This window comes from Cenococcum geophilum (genome assembly GCF_001692895.1).
Source record: "Cenococcum geophilum 1.58 unplaced genomic scaffold K441scaffold_19, whole genome shotgun sequence".
NCBI lineage: Eukaryota > Fungi > Ascomycota > Dothideomycetes > Gloniales > Gloniaceae > Cenococcum > Cenococcum geophilum.
The window spans coordinates 1,091,018-1,105,528 of record NW_027137577.1 but is presented as its reverse complement, the minus strand read 5'-3'; the positions used below and the strand labels follow the sequence as shown (position 1 = coordinate 1,105,528).

The following is a 14,511-nucleotide window of genomic DNA, read 5'->3' as shown; positions in this document are numbered from 1 at the left end:
CCTCTACTTCTTGAGAAAAACATATTAGGTGAAGTCCTTAAGTTCTTCAATCTCTCGTGCGAATCCTATATGGCACTTATGGCAACCAAACGAACAGTGTTTTCCGGTTAAGTCTACGCTTTATAACCGCACATGAACGCGTCCTTCTATGATTTACAATCTAAGCATCCACAGTGAAGGTGATCCAAAGTGAACAACTCTATCTACGCCAGAGCATCGGCATGTGGTCCTTTACTTAACTTGACCTCACTTCACTCTTCTGGCTCTATAAAGTCGACGCCGCCTCCAAACCCAGATCTTCCCTCTCAACTCAACGCTGTTCTCACAGTTCTACAGTTCATATACCTCACCCCGCTCAACCCAGCCTCCGAAAGGGTTAGCTTTGTAGCGTGCTATGGAGCGGGGGGGCAAACGCCCGCTTGAGGAATTCCCTCCCCACCTCGAACCTCCGTCTAAGAAACACCAGCCTGCCTTGCCAGATGGAACGGCGACAGGCCCGCTTCAGAGTCGCGATGCACAAGAGAATTCTACGCCTGAGGCTCTTGAAGCCTCTTCATCACATTCGGATCAGATAACACACACCATCTCTTCTGTCAGCCATCAATTCGACACAACGGCCGATCCGGACTTGTGCCTTTTGAGTCTTCCAGAGGAACTTCTGCTTAATTGTATAGGCTTCCTGACAAATTCTACTGGTCTCCATTCTCTTTGTTTGACTTCAAAGCTTCTGGGAAGGATCGCTTCGCCGGTGCTTTATCGCAATATCAAGCTTACTGAAAGGCCCACCCAATTTCTGTTGAGAACCCTCCTCACCAGACCTGACCTTTCTTTGGAGATCAGATATCTTACATTTGTGGATATCAAGAGAATTTTTGAAAGGCCTAAGATGACGTCTCACGAGTTCCAACTTCTAAATAGGGCTGTTCGTGATATCCATAAGGAGCTAAATACCATTACTGCAGGACACGTGGACGGTGCCTGGCTCACCATGCTTCTTATTCGGTTACCAAGACTCCAAATATTCGATATAACTATCACTCCAAATTTTCAAGAATCGTTCGTCCATAATCTTTTTACCACTGCTTGCAACCCCAGCTCCGCTTATGGCCAGCTGTTCACAACGCTACGAAAGGTCATCATGAGGGTTCCTTTGAGTTCACGTGTAGCTTACCCCTTACAGTGCTTTGCACGTCTTCCTCATCTACAGACTCTAGTGTCGGTAGGATTTCATTCCAGTGATTTTTTGATTGAAACCTCAAAAATTCCATCTCCACAGTTGACAATCAAGCACGTCATTCTTAAGAACGGACAGGTATCTTTCAGGGTCCATGAATGGTTCCGCTCCTTCAAGTGTCTTGAGTCTGTTACCATTCAAAATTGGCAGGGATGCTGCAATGACTACAGACCAATTGGTGCAATTTTGCAAAATCAACAAAATGCATTAAAGCAAATTTGCCTTGCCTATTTTGCTAGATATCTCGAACCACCTAATTGGAGATCCATTCATCCAATCGGCTCTCTGAGGCATTTTGAGAAGCTGTCAAGACTTATGGTCCCGGAGTACATGTTACTTGGACGAAACAACTACCCTCCACCTGTTCTCGTTGACATACTGCCACAATCTCTCGAAAGCATTCACATTACGGAATGGATCGGCCCACACAGAGACCAGATTCAATGTTTTCATGCTTCATGTCCACAACAATTTCCGAACTTGAGAGAAGTGCACATATGGGATTGCCATCGTCCATTCAAAAAGGGTACGAAGGAAGCTTTCGATAAAGTAGGAATTCGATTCTGCCGCCATTCAGGCTCCTTCGTGGTGGACCTGGAATAACTTTCTCCTCTCTCTGGAATTTGACCGTCGAAGGGTGTCACCGAGCAGTCAGCCCCTTTCTCATTTCAGGTATTTAGGTAATTTGCCATTAAATGGCATTTCTGTCATCCGCAAGGATGGGAAGCCGCAGGCGTGGTATGGTTTATATTTCACTTAAAATTTGAAGCATTTGGATCACCGTCATCATCAATCCCCAAAAAACGCCTGGAAGGAATTGGAAGGCAGGACAGGACAAAATCGGCGTGATGAGAAGCAAAATCTAGCTTCGTGGTTCTTTCAGACAGGTATCGTAGCGTTCTACCGAGTAACAATGAGCAAGTTACCCCATCTAATCTTATATTTTGTGATTGAGGAGCTGCTATCACGGGAATTCATGCCCTTAATGTAGCATATCTCTATGGAGCACCCGGACCAACAGGTAAGTTGACTCCCGAAATCTAAGAAAACTCCTCGCTCAGAAGGAGCACAATTGCCTGGGCAATGTATGTGGGCTGCACTAACTGCTATCCCTTTGTGCCGATTGGCGCGCCAGCTTCTTGCAGTGCAAAGAACTGTGCTACAGTAGCATGGGTGTTACAATAGCCCTTAGCCAAAATATCAAAATTATCACCATTCAAATTAATATACTAGGTAAAACCAATTAACCCGAATCCCATGCGGTGCAACATCCTTTGCCAGACACGCCGACAAATACGCCACGCCAGCCTTCAACACACCATAACCATACGTATCACCTCCATGAACTAGTGACCGATACTAGCAATGTTGGTAATACTCCTCGAAGCTTTGGCAGCTCCATCATGACTCTAATTTGCTCTCTCGGACAATAAAACACGCCCTCCAAATTAATCCTCATCACCCGCTTAAACATTTCACCCGCCCCACTCAAAATCGCGGGGCCCTCCCCCACACCTACAGGCCGCGCTATGCCAGCCGCATTGACAGTGCCGTCCAGGGTGCCGAAGCTCGAGATGATGTCGCTGATCCAGGCGGTTACGGAGGCAGAAGAGGAAACATCAACTTTTACGGTCTGGACTTCGGTGCTGGGGTTTATAGGCTGTAGTTCCTTGCGAGTGGCTTCGAAATCAGCATCCTGGAAGCCGCCGATGGAGATGGATTTGGCTTTTGCGGCGGCCGGCATGCGGCATGTTGCGAGCCATTCTAGAGGCGTCGTCGGAGACGGCGAAGACTTTAGAAGCTAGGGAAGACATGACGTGGGATGATCAGTTGAGACTATACAATTAGAATTGGGAAGATTGATGGACTATGTAATGCCAATTCTGAGAGAGAAGCATAAATATAGTTATATTTACCTCTTTCCGACAAATAACACCTCTCCCCCAAGCTTAAAGGGTATGGGAACTCAGCCGTCTGTGACTAGGAAAGCGCAAGCTATAGCTGATGTTTAAAAGGTCACCGGGAGCCGAGTGGAAGGTCCAATAAGTTTTACCTTGCGGAATCGTACCAGCGCTTGTGCGTTTTGCGGGTTCAGCCCTGGGCAGACTTGCTATTAAACAAACAAATCAAACGAAGGCCTTCAGGTTTAATTGTTTGCCTATATTAGAGCGTTCGTTTGATTGATTGATAGATTGGAAACAACTCAAACAAACAGTTAAACTCGTTTGTCTCGTTTGGAAGCTTTATATATAAAATAGTTGACAGTAGAAGGCTCTATAAGCATAATAAAGGTAGGAAACAGTTGCCCGTAGGCCCTTGCGCAGTATAGTGGTAATATTTTAGGGTTAAGAGAGTTGGTGATAGACTTTTGTTGACTCAGCATGCTCAGACCAAGAAACCGATGAATATCCGCTGCGCGGATAATCGAATATCCGCAAGCTAACCTATTCAATCGATCCATCTGTTTCTTAGTCTGAGCCACTTTAGCAAGCTTTTGGAAGCCGAGCCGGTCTATTTATATAAGGTAAACCATTAACTTTAATGAAATTAATGTAAGCAACCGCCACGTCTATTATCCTGTTAATACCTATATTAGAATTGCCTTAATTAGCTCTCTAATTAATAGATTTTCTAAAACCAACTGCTAGCCATAGGCGCATCTAAAAGGCGTTAAAGAAACCCCTTTATTTCGTCTAGCAGGAGCTAGTCTTCTTAAGCTTTTAATAATAAACTACCCTTTCTATTAACTAATACCGCTAGAGAATTAAGAGATACAGCGGGTATAGTGCCTAAGGGCATTAGCCGTCTTATCCCACCCCCATTGTCTCCCCTATCGTCTCCCCTGTTATCTCCCCTATTGCTATCCGCAGCTTAATAGCGGTCCTTAATAGCCTACTTACTACTGCTAAACTATATAGATCCCCAAGAGGATAAAAAAGTAGGAGTTAATAAAATACCCGCAATATCCGCAATATCCACTAAGAAGATATCCGCTATAGAGAAGGTCTGGGTAATTATTAACTATCTTAGGCTATAGCGGATGTCTATAGGAGACCTAGCGCTTAAATAAATTATAATAGCTAAAGGTTTACGTAAGGCACTAAAGAAAAAAAGAGTAAGGGAGCTCCTTAATAAACTCCTAGAGGATGCTAATATCCTAGATATCTATACTAAAGAGATAGAGAAGCGCGGTATAGTAGGTACTAGTATTACTCTTACTATCTAGGGAGAGCTTAAAGAGCTAAGGGAGAAAGAGTTACTATTTAGCAGCTTTAACTAATATGCGGATATTAAGCAGCTTAACCTTAGGCAGTACTATTAAGCTATAAAAACTTACACACCTATACTAGAGCATATAATTATAGCATATTAAGAGGGTTAACGCAAATATTCTTTATATAAAGGCTATGCGGTTTTAATAGCTTCTACACTTATATTTAGCCTTTTATAAAACTCTATAAACTATATCCTATAGCTATTAGGGATATATCTTTAAGCTAACGGTGTTAAGCGCTATATACTTTCTATACTCTATAGGCTTAAATTAATTAATAGTTATACTACTTTAAACCAGCAGAAGGAGTAGATAGCCTAGGAATTAAGGTTTAGCCTATAATCTCCGCGGTATAGGTATATACTAACCTATATATAGGTAAAAATCCGCTTAATAGGTGCAGCTTCTAATACTATTATTATTTATAATAACTTTAACTACCTCTAATAAGTTTAGTATTAAACACTTAGGGATACTAGGACGTTCTATTCGCGTATAACTAGTAAGCTTATCTTTAGTATAAGTATACCTAATAGTAGGCTTTAACAAAGTATGCTTTATACGGATATTTTAATTAAGTTCTTAGATATTATAGAGGCTCTAGGTAATTTATAAGACGAGATATAAAAGTAGATCTTAACAGCTTTAATTTATAAAGCTATTATAGAGGCGTACCTAGGCCTTAATATATTACTTAGTAAAAACCTGTAGTTTAAACATCTATATATACCTTCTATTAATATAATACCCGCTATATAGACGTTTAGGTTTAACCTAAAACCTATTATAATTAGAAAGGCTTCTATATCTAAAACCTATAAGGTACTAGATAATATTTTTCTCTATTAAATAAATTTATAACGCACTAATAAAGCATTTAAGGAGCAACTATTTTTAATTTATGGTAATTAAAAGACCGTAAAGCTTATTCGGTTATATTAGGAAGAATATACTAAGTTAATATCCGCCTATAATAGCCTGCGTTAGGCTCTGCCTATTTTAGCTCTTTAGCACCTAAAGCTAAATTACCTATATATAGTTATATGGTATTACTATAGTAGCAAATAATTAGCCTAAGAGTACTTTACGCTATATACCTATATAAACTACCTAGGTTAAAGAAATATCCTAGCTAAGCGTGCGCCGTTTCATTATATAGAGGAGTTAATTCTCTATAGCTTTAATGCTTGTATTATAGCATTACTCCATACTTAGATTAAGGAGTCTTATAACACTAAGTCGCCTATAGATATTAAGCGGTACCTTAAAAGCCTATCTCCGTAACGTCTATTAGCAGTAGTTAAGGATATCCACACAGCGGTTTTTGGTTAGGAAGTCTCTTAGGCAGCTAACTATGCTAGCTAGCCTGCGGAACTATAGTAAAAGGGTTACCTTAAATAGGCTAGCAGTACTATATCCTTACAAATACTTCCTAAGCCTATTAATACAGAGTTTCTAACGCACGTCTGCTTTTTACAACTAGTAGAAACGTATAAGGTCCTTAAGCACGCCATTAAGCTTGCGGATATTGGCCTACTTAGCCGCGTACTCCCCTATATTTATATCTATTTTATAGGTAGTCGAAATAAGAACTATTTACTAAAGATATTACGTTTCTTCTAGTTAACTTTAATAGATACTTATTCCCCTAAGCTCTAGCAAGCTATTTTAGTAAATAGTTTAATAAATATCCGCGGTAAATAGAATAATTATTACTTAATAGATCTTAATAACGAGCTACTTAATAGGGAGCTAAAGCAGCTTATGCACACTTGTGGCAATTTAATATTTAACCTAAACTTACTCTTCCGCTGGAGTATTTATATAACTAATTATATAGGGCTACTATATATAAAGTTTAAGATTACGTTTGGTAAACGGATGTCTACTTAATATACTATTAAATCTCCTATAGTGGATATTTAATTGCTTGCTAATGCAATTGCTAAAGGTTCTATTATCCGCCGTTAGGCATAGTAAGTAAAGATAAAAGCGCCGCCTCTACTATAACTAGGTATTAAACAACTTAATTAATCTACCCTTAATGAGTTTAATTTATAGCTAGGCGGTAATCTTTTCGCTATATTTAATAAGCTTAATCTCTATAATAATAATAATAAGCTAGATAGCTTTATACTCCCTACCAACTTTACTTAAACCTAGCTTTAACCTATATATAAGTTACTTAATAAGTAATATAAGATATTAGCTATAAGCTATTACTATAACCGTTTAATATCCGCTATAGTTAGTAGCACTAGTATATATTCCTAAGTAATTAATCTATTTAGTTCCTAGGCCGTGCTTACTAGGGGTATAGAGTATAAGGGGAAAGAGGGGCGTTATTCTAATAGATATTAGCTACTATAGTTATAATATCCGCTTAGCGGATATAAGGTAAACTTACCTAGTATTAGCTAACCCCGCCTAATATTAACTAACCTCGCCTAATATTAGCCCGCTATATACTAATTGGCGTTACCATTAATTTCCTATAGTGCTCTTCGTATATATTTACCTCTATTTAATCGCGCTAACTACCTTTATGGTACTAATAAAGATATATCTAACTAGTGGGTTACTAGCGGTATAGATATATCTAATAGCTAGTATAAGGGTAATAATAAAGGAGTAGGAGCTAGAGACTTAAGAGTTAGCAAAGGTATAGGTATATCCTCTTCCTAAGTTATTAGTAAGAGGTTTATAGCTAACTATTAACTAGCCTACGATATATTAGCGCTATAGTAAGGCGCTAATTACTACGGCGCTAATATTTTAAATCTCCTATCTAAAACCTGCGAAGCCCGTATAAGAGCCTATAATAAGCGCTTATCTATAGCAGCGTGCTGCTCTAACGCTTAGGAAAACCGCTTTAATATCTATATAATTAACCTAGAAGAACCTAAGAGTTGCCCTATTTCTTTTTATTTCTACTTTTATTCCTTATCTACTAAAAGCTTAATAAGGGACGGAAGCTCCTTACTAAGGATATTAGGATCCCACTTAGGCATTACTTACCTTAATAATGCCGCATCTAGAACCCACCCTATATTATAGAGGTAATAAAGCTGCTTATCTAGTATAATATAATTAACTATAAGCGTTTATAATATATCCTAATACCTAGCCTCCGCCCATTACGTAAACCACTTCTATATATTACTTAATATAGGCTCTTAGTGGGTTTTTATAATATCCGCACTATGGCTAGTGCGGATATTGTACTCGCAATCTATAAATATTGCTAGGTTATAGTTACTATAATACAAGTCTTTACTAACAGTAGACTATAGGTCTCTATAGTGTATAAGTTATATTACTTATAAGCATACCTAATTCTTATTAACTAGCCGCCATAGGGTAAACAGCAGTTTACTACGTAACTACGCATTAGTTAACCGCTTCTTTAGGCGTAGGGTTGGTATAATAAGCTCTTTAGGTAGGCGTACTATAGAACCACTAGGGCTTAACCTACGCCTGCTTCTTATATTTACTAACTACTTAGTACTAACTAACGCTATAGATAAAGCATCGCCTATAATATCCGCAGTCTCTACGTTTTATCGCCCGCGGATATTATTACGCAGCGCGCTTACGCGAAGATCGCCTATACACTAAGGTTGTGTATACTTAGAACCACCTAATTTATTATAAGGACCCTACTAGCAGCTCTTAACTATAAAGATTGCTTTGCCTAAGAGGCCTTTTCCTTAGCCTACCTGGCCAAACCACTGTGCTAGTATATTATAGGATTTATGGCGAGGCATTCTATATTAGATCAAACGGTAGATATCCAGGACATCTGTACTATATACTACTGCATCTAATATAACAAAAATTTAAATTTAAGACGTTAGGCGTGCGTATTTGGCGTATAAGCGGTCTTTATTAATATCCGCAAGCGTTATATAATAGCTCTATACCGCTTCTCTAGCAATAGCAGCATTATAACCGCGATAGATTAACTAGCTGCGAATAGTATTACAATAGGCAGCTATCCACTCCTTAAAATTAAAGAAGATAATTATCTTTAGAATTAGCTAAAGTTAATTAAACTGTTAGCGGTATATCTGCTATACGGATATTAAGCGGCTTCTTAATTACTCGCCTTCTCCTTAGTTACTATTACTAGCAGTATATAAATATACTAGAGTAGTAGCAATAGTAAAGTAAAGAGCTTAAAAGTCCTTCTTCTCTAGCGCGGTTATAACCCTTCGTATAATCTTTAGCTCCGGCTAATTAATTAGGGTTTTAATAACTTATATATTAGGTTTAAACCTAGCCAGCTTATATACAGTCCGAAACTTAGATAGGTCTAGTATTGCGGTATATATAAACTAAGGCTTATTAACTAAGACTAAACGTACTTTAAAGAGTTATATATACGCTATATAGAAGGTCTCTCCCTGATTAATAAGTAGGTGTACTTTATTAACTACTATAAGGGCAACATAGGAACGAAATATTAGGTCTATTAGAACCTTATACAGCTTATTACTAACTAAAAGCTCTAGGGAGATAAGGATATGTATATAGCTGCCCGTACGGATATCCTTAATTAGCTTAGTAGATATTATTTTCTCCTATATATAAATAGGTCGAATATAAGGTAGCTTTATAATCTTTTTTACTTACTCTAACCTAATCGCGTTAAGTAGAAGAAGAATAATAATAACTGCATTAGGTATAAGATATAGTAGTGCTTATATTATTATACTCTTGCTAAAAGACGTCTTTACTATAAGCATAAAATCTCGCCGCTTAAATATTAGCACCCTTAGGGCCTTAAGCTGCTCCGTATAACCGCGGTATGGATATATCTCCGCAATAGCTTTATCTAGCTTACTTATTTAAAGTTTATAAGAGCTACTTATAAGCTAGGGTAGCTCCCTCCGCAGGCTATATAGCCGTAGAGACCGCTAGGAATCCATTTTAATATAATCCCTAGCCTATTGCGTACTACTAGCTTATTAATCTACTTAACTAGCTTATAGTTTATAACCTCTTTACCTTATTCGCTTTAATAGAGGTATTAGTAAATAGCGCTTAAAAGCAGCAGAGGAAGAATAGAGGGTTAAATAAAGGCAGGGAGGACTTAAACACGTTATAATAGATAGATCTTAATAGGTTTTAATTATTAGATTATAGATATAATGGATAGAGAGTAGGTAGTTAAGATTAACGCGTCGTTAGTGCGGATATTGCTAATTATTCACTTTAGCAAACCGCGTTACGGCTATTTTAAAATTAATATTAGGAATAGAAAGGCGGGGAGACTTCTTACATAGACCATTTGATTCGCCGGAGCCTAGTATATAATTAATAGATTTTTTAAGCTGCCTAAACTTATCATAAGAATAAGAAGTAAATATCTATAATATTAGCTATGCGGATATCGCGACGTGCTTTATAAACGTTGGCCAAAGTGTCTTAGACCACACAGGGACAGATGGCCTAAACTGGTTTAGTGCCATCGGGCCGGATTTATCCGGCGTCCCATGTGGTCTAAGCATGCTAAGACAAAGACTTTTGGTATTGCAGGTAGTGTCACGTGACTTCGGTTTTGACAAAGAACTTCGTCCATTAAGAATTTGCCCAAAAATCGATTGCTACCTAGAACGACAGCAATATTAATCTAGCTATTACGCCAAACCTTAGAACTTATTATTATAGGTATATTAATCGGCTTGTGTAACGGTAGGTTTATAGGATATAGGGGGGAGGAAGAATCTCGTTCTGTGGAGGATTAATAAAAAATCTAATTTTGCGAAGGACCTGCCTAAAAGTCAGCAATTTAAGTTAAATAGTATAATCTCCGCTTAAATCCGAACCGGTATATAGTTTCCTTATTAGGAAAGGTTATTTTCTAATAAAGCCATTGCGATTAAAGCTGCGATTATACTATAAGGCCGCTATTACGTCTGGCTTTATTCTTAATTGTTAAGGCGCCAGTATATTACCTAACTTATTAAAAATACATTTGCAGTCGCAGCTTATTACTAGAATTAAAAGGATATTAAGCGCCATCTGGCTAACGTTTAGATATTGCTCTATTATTATAATCTAGTAGAGGAACATGTTCTAAGCCAATGGGTGCTCCTTTAGTAGTAGGTTAAGCTTCTTCCACTCCTTATACTTGTTATCGTCGTTATTAGCTAAAGAGAAAGAAGAGGGTGTGGTGTTAAGACCTATAAAGCTTCTAGTAAAGTCATTAATATTAAATTACTGGCTTTGGCTCTTTTTAACTACCTACTTCCTAGTTCGCGGCTTTTTACCTTTATATTAAAGCTAGAGCGTCTAAAAGGAGGCGTCGCCTTTAATGATCCATTCAGGCCTATCCTCCTAGGCGTTTTAGCAGAATTGCTTTAAATTCAGGTGTAGAAGAACAGCTATGTAGTAGATAGGCGTATTATTAAGCTTATTATAGTACTTTTTAAGCTTACTCCACGCCGCGTTAATATTAATATTATAGTAATCCTTAATCGCCTCTTAATTAGGATAATCCTCCGTTATCGCCTCAGCTATTTAAGCCTTAGCTTCTTTAAATATCTTTATAAGCCACTCTATATAAGGAAGCACCTCCTAAATTATGCCATTGCGCCTAGCTCTGCCTCTTACTTTAAGCTTAAGAGTTGCCTTATAAAGCGGCTGGAGGATCGCGATATACTACTTAATAATATCCCAATTGTACGCAGTAAGGCCGCCGACTTTAACGTAGAAAGGAGGCTCTAGAATCTTTGCTTTTAATAGCTTCTTCCATTATACTTAAGCTACTTTAATAGCCGCGATCTTCTTATTCCATTTATTAATATTATACGCTATTATTACTAATATAGGTCCTTATAGATCAACGGCCCGTATAAATGTTAGTAGGTAGCTATTTCACCAAGTCTTAATAGGTGTAACTACCTCGCGGACTATAAAGTTGTCGCGCGGTAGCATATCGTTGTCCTCTTACTAAAATTAATAGAGCTCTTTGTATTTTTAAGGTAAATAGATTAAGTAGATAAAATTAATAAGGGTTCCGAGCGGGCCTTACTTTCGCTACTTATTAAGGAAGGCTTCTTCGGCCTATAAGGTTTATCAGCAATTAATAAAAAAAAGGTAGTAGCGACGCCTGCCTACATTAATATTCTGCTTATTATTAAATAAGTCCTTATCCTTACCAAAAAGGCAGGATTAAGCCACTAGGTTAAAGATATGGGCGACACACTAAATATAACGCTCCTTGCTATTAAACCCGAGTTTAATCGTAAGGTTATTAACGGCCATGTTATTATTATAAGCGTTATCTATAATAAACCAGCTAATTTAATTAGTAAGGCCAAATTTAAATATAACGCTGCTAACAGTGTCGGCGTAGTTAAAGCCACTATACTCGCTAAGTTGCTCTAGTAAGGCGAGCAGAAAGTCGCGAATTTAGCCTTTAGCGTTAATATAGTGAACACAAATACCAGTAAGCGCCTTCTTCTTATCCTTTATTGTCCAGCCATTAAATAATATATAAATAAGCGACAATAATATACCTAGTTCTTCCGTTATAATACCTTTATTGCCTTTACATTTAGTAAGGATCTTAGTGCGAATTAACTGGTAGTTCTTATATAGATCGCGCTCGGCGTCCTTATTAGCGGCGCTAATTAAGGTATAGAATTTAGGTCGCTCGACCTCTCGTAGAGGCTAGTTACTAGCCGCCAGCCAATTAATTAACGCGTTCTTAAAGGTCTTAGTATTATAAGCCGTAATTAGCTTATTAGCGACAACTTGCAAAACGTGGTATTTTTATTAAATTTGCTCCAAAACAGTTCCTGCGCGCTTTCGACTAGGATAATTAATAGTTTTACCGTCCTAGCTAATTCGGTGGCCCTCTATATCCTTAGCAAGATATGTCTTTACTAAGGATATAGCCTTACCAGTCTTATAAAGTGTTACTTTAATATTATGCTTATAGCAGTACTTACATAGCCAAACGGTCGATTTAGCATTATATCACTGCTAAAGTCGCCAGCCATAGTCCCAAATATAGCTTAGTGTACGTTTTAGGCTAGAATAAGGCCGTTAGTACTTTAGTACCTTATCCCAATTAAGCCCTATATAATCGTCGTCGTCCTATACTAAGCTGCTTTTAGTAATATTAATATTAGAGGCTTCGGCGGCCTTAGTGTCCGCAACTAAGTATATTTCTTCTATAAGATTGGTAAGGTTAGCTTTAGTAAGATGGTAGGATATTATGGAGGCGGTATATTAATAATAGGCGACGTAATGGTAGTAGGTATTAACTTTTCCGCGATTAGGTATATTATATCACGCCTACGTATATTATATAATTACCTAAACCTCACCTCTAAAACCTAAAACTCCACCAAATATATATATATATACAAACGACCCAATCTACCCAAACAAACGAGCCTCCCTTTAGATTGATTGATTGCCTATTCCAAGCCCTCTAGATTATTTGTTTGTTTGGTACAAACAAACAAACGATGGAAACAGGCAAACGGCTGTTTGTTTATTAGCAAGTCTGGCCCTGGGCCTCCCCTGCCCTAAGAAAGCTTCCCGGCTCTCTAGAGCCCTTCTAGAAGGAGCTTCTAGCGCGCTCTCGGAAGGGAGGTTCACCCAACCTGGACATCGGCCGTCTTCGTTAACTTAATGGATCAAAAGTGTCCTAGATCCGGAACCCTTTGCTTCTGTACCAGGAGGGGTTTTATTCCCTCCGATATCCTGATCGAGATGAGACGCGGAGCATATGGATCAAGGAGCCTAGGACAAATCCCGGCGGAATTTCGTTAGGCCCTCAAGCGACGCTCCTCACTACAGTATGTGAAAATTAGGCTGCTCGTAGGATGATATGGACGCTGACGTACAAATAGAATTCAATTTTAGAGGAGCTTTCTGTGGAAATATGGCGGGCTTCAAGTACCCTATTCCGACGCAACAGTATATCCATGGCCAGTTTGTCAATGCGAAGGGACGTGAGCGCGCGACGCTAAGGTTGACGATTGATGATTCGGTGGTTGTGCAAGGTAGGATGGAGTTTCATGCCCTGCTATCTACCGATCAAAAAGTGCTGATGCAAATTTCTGGAAAGATCTCTATTACGCTAACGCAGAAGACATCGAAATCGCTGTCGAGTCTGTTGAAAAGGCTCCCAGTGTGGCAAGCTTTGTCTCCTGTAAAGCTCGTCCCCCAGCAAAATAGAGCGAAAATGTGCTTATTGAGCGCTTGCAGGATGAACGCGGCACGATTCTCAGGAAATACGCTTAGCTTATCGAGAGGAATGACGGGAAATCAGGGTATATGGGATGTCGCCGGGAAACTAATACAGTGTTTGAGCCCAAGACCGCCGACCTATTCAGATGTATAAAGCCTTTCTTTTTCCTCTTTGGATGAAATTTATAGTATTCTCTACTCTAACATCCAATGCGCCGTGCCAGACCTTGCAGGCTTCTACGACAAGTTCTCAGGAGAATGCCTCTCCAACAACAAGGGCTTTCTCAGGGTACCTATCTCCCTTCCCTCCCCCCTTCCCAGCCTTCCGTCCTTCATCCCCACCAAGAGTTCAAGAGTGAATTTCTCACCTAATTCCACCAGATCGTCCGCAACGAGCCCCTCGGCATCTGCGCCGCCATCAACGCCTTCAATAGCTCTCTCCTCACCTTCGCCATGAAAGCCGCCCCCCCTCGCCGCCGGCAACGTTCTAATCTCCAAAGCCAGCGAAATGAACCCGCTCTCGACCCTACTCCTCGGCTCGCTAGCCATCGAAGCCGGCGTGCCGCCCAGCGTCCTCAACATCCTCGGCGGCGCTGCAGAGGCCAGCGTGGCGCTGAGTTCGCACGTGAAGATCCGCAAGATCAGCTTCACGGTAGTCGGCAAGAAGGTCCAGGTCGCGGCGACGAACAGCAATTTGAAGAGGGTGACGCTAGAGCTAGGCGGGAAGAGTCCCGTGTTTGTGTTTGAGGACGCGAGGTTGGACGAGGCGGTCGGGGAGAGCAGCCGGTTC

At 39.5% G+C, this 14,511-nt stretch overlaps 1 protein-coding gene across 1 annotated transcript; it reads right to left on the bottom strand.

Moving 5' to 3' along the window:
* Positions 1-2,420: 2,420 nt before the first annotated feature.
* On the bottom strand, positions 2,421-3,227 carry K441DRAFT_91369 (uncharacterized protein). Its single transcript, XM_067654536.1, has 2 exons — positions 3,151-3,227; positions 2,421-3,070 (listed from the first exon to the last, which is right to left on the bottom strand). Exon 2 carries the CDS (start codon positions 2,976-2,978, stop codon positions 2,568-2,570), a length of 411 nt encoding a protein of 136 aa, XP_067504413.1. The 5' UTR covers positions 2,979-3,070; positions 3,151-3,227; the 3' UTR covers positions 2,421-2,567.
* Between the last annotated feature and the right edge of the window lie 11,284 nt (positions 3,228-14,511).

What these genes read in the sequence shown, in the direction of transcription:
- K441DRAFT_91369 (XM_067654536.1), bottom strand. Translation starts at nt 2,978, where the DNA reads ATGCCGGCCGCCGCAAAAGCCAAATCCATCTCCATCGGCGGCTTCCAG.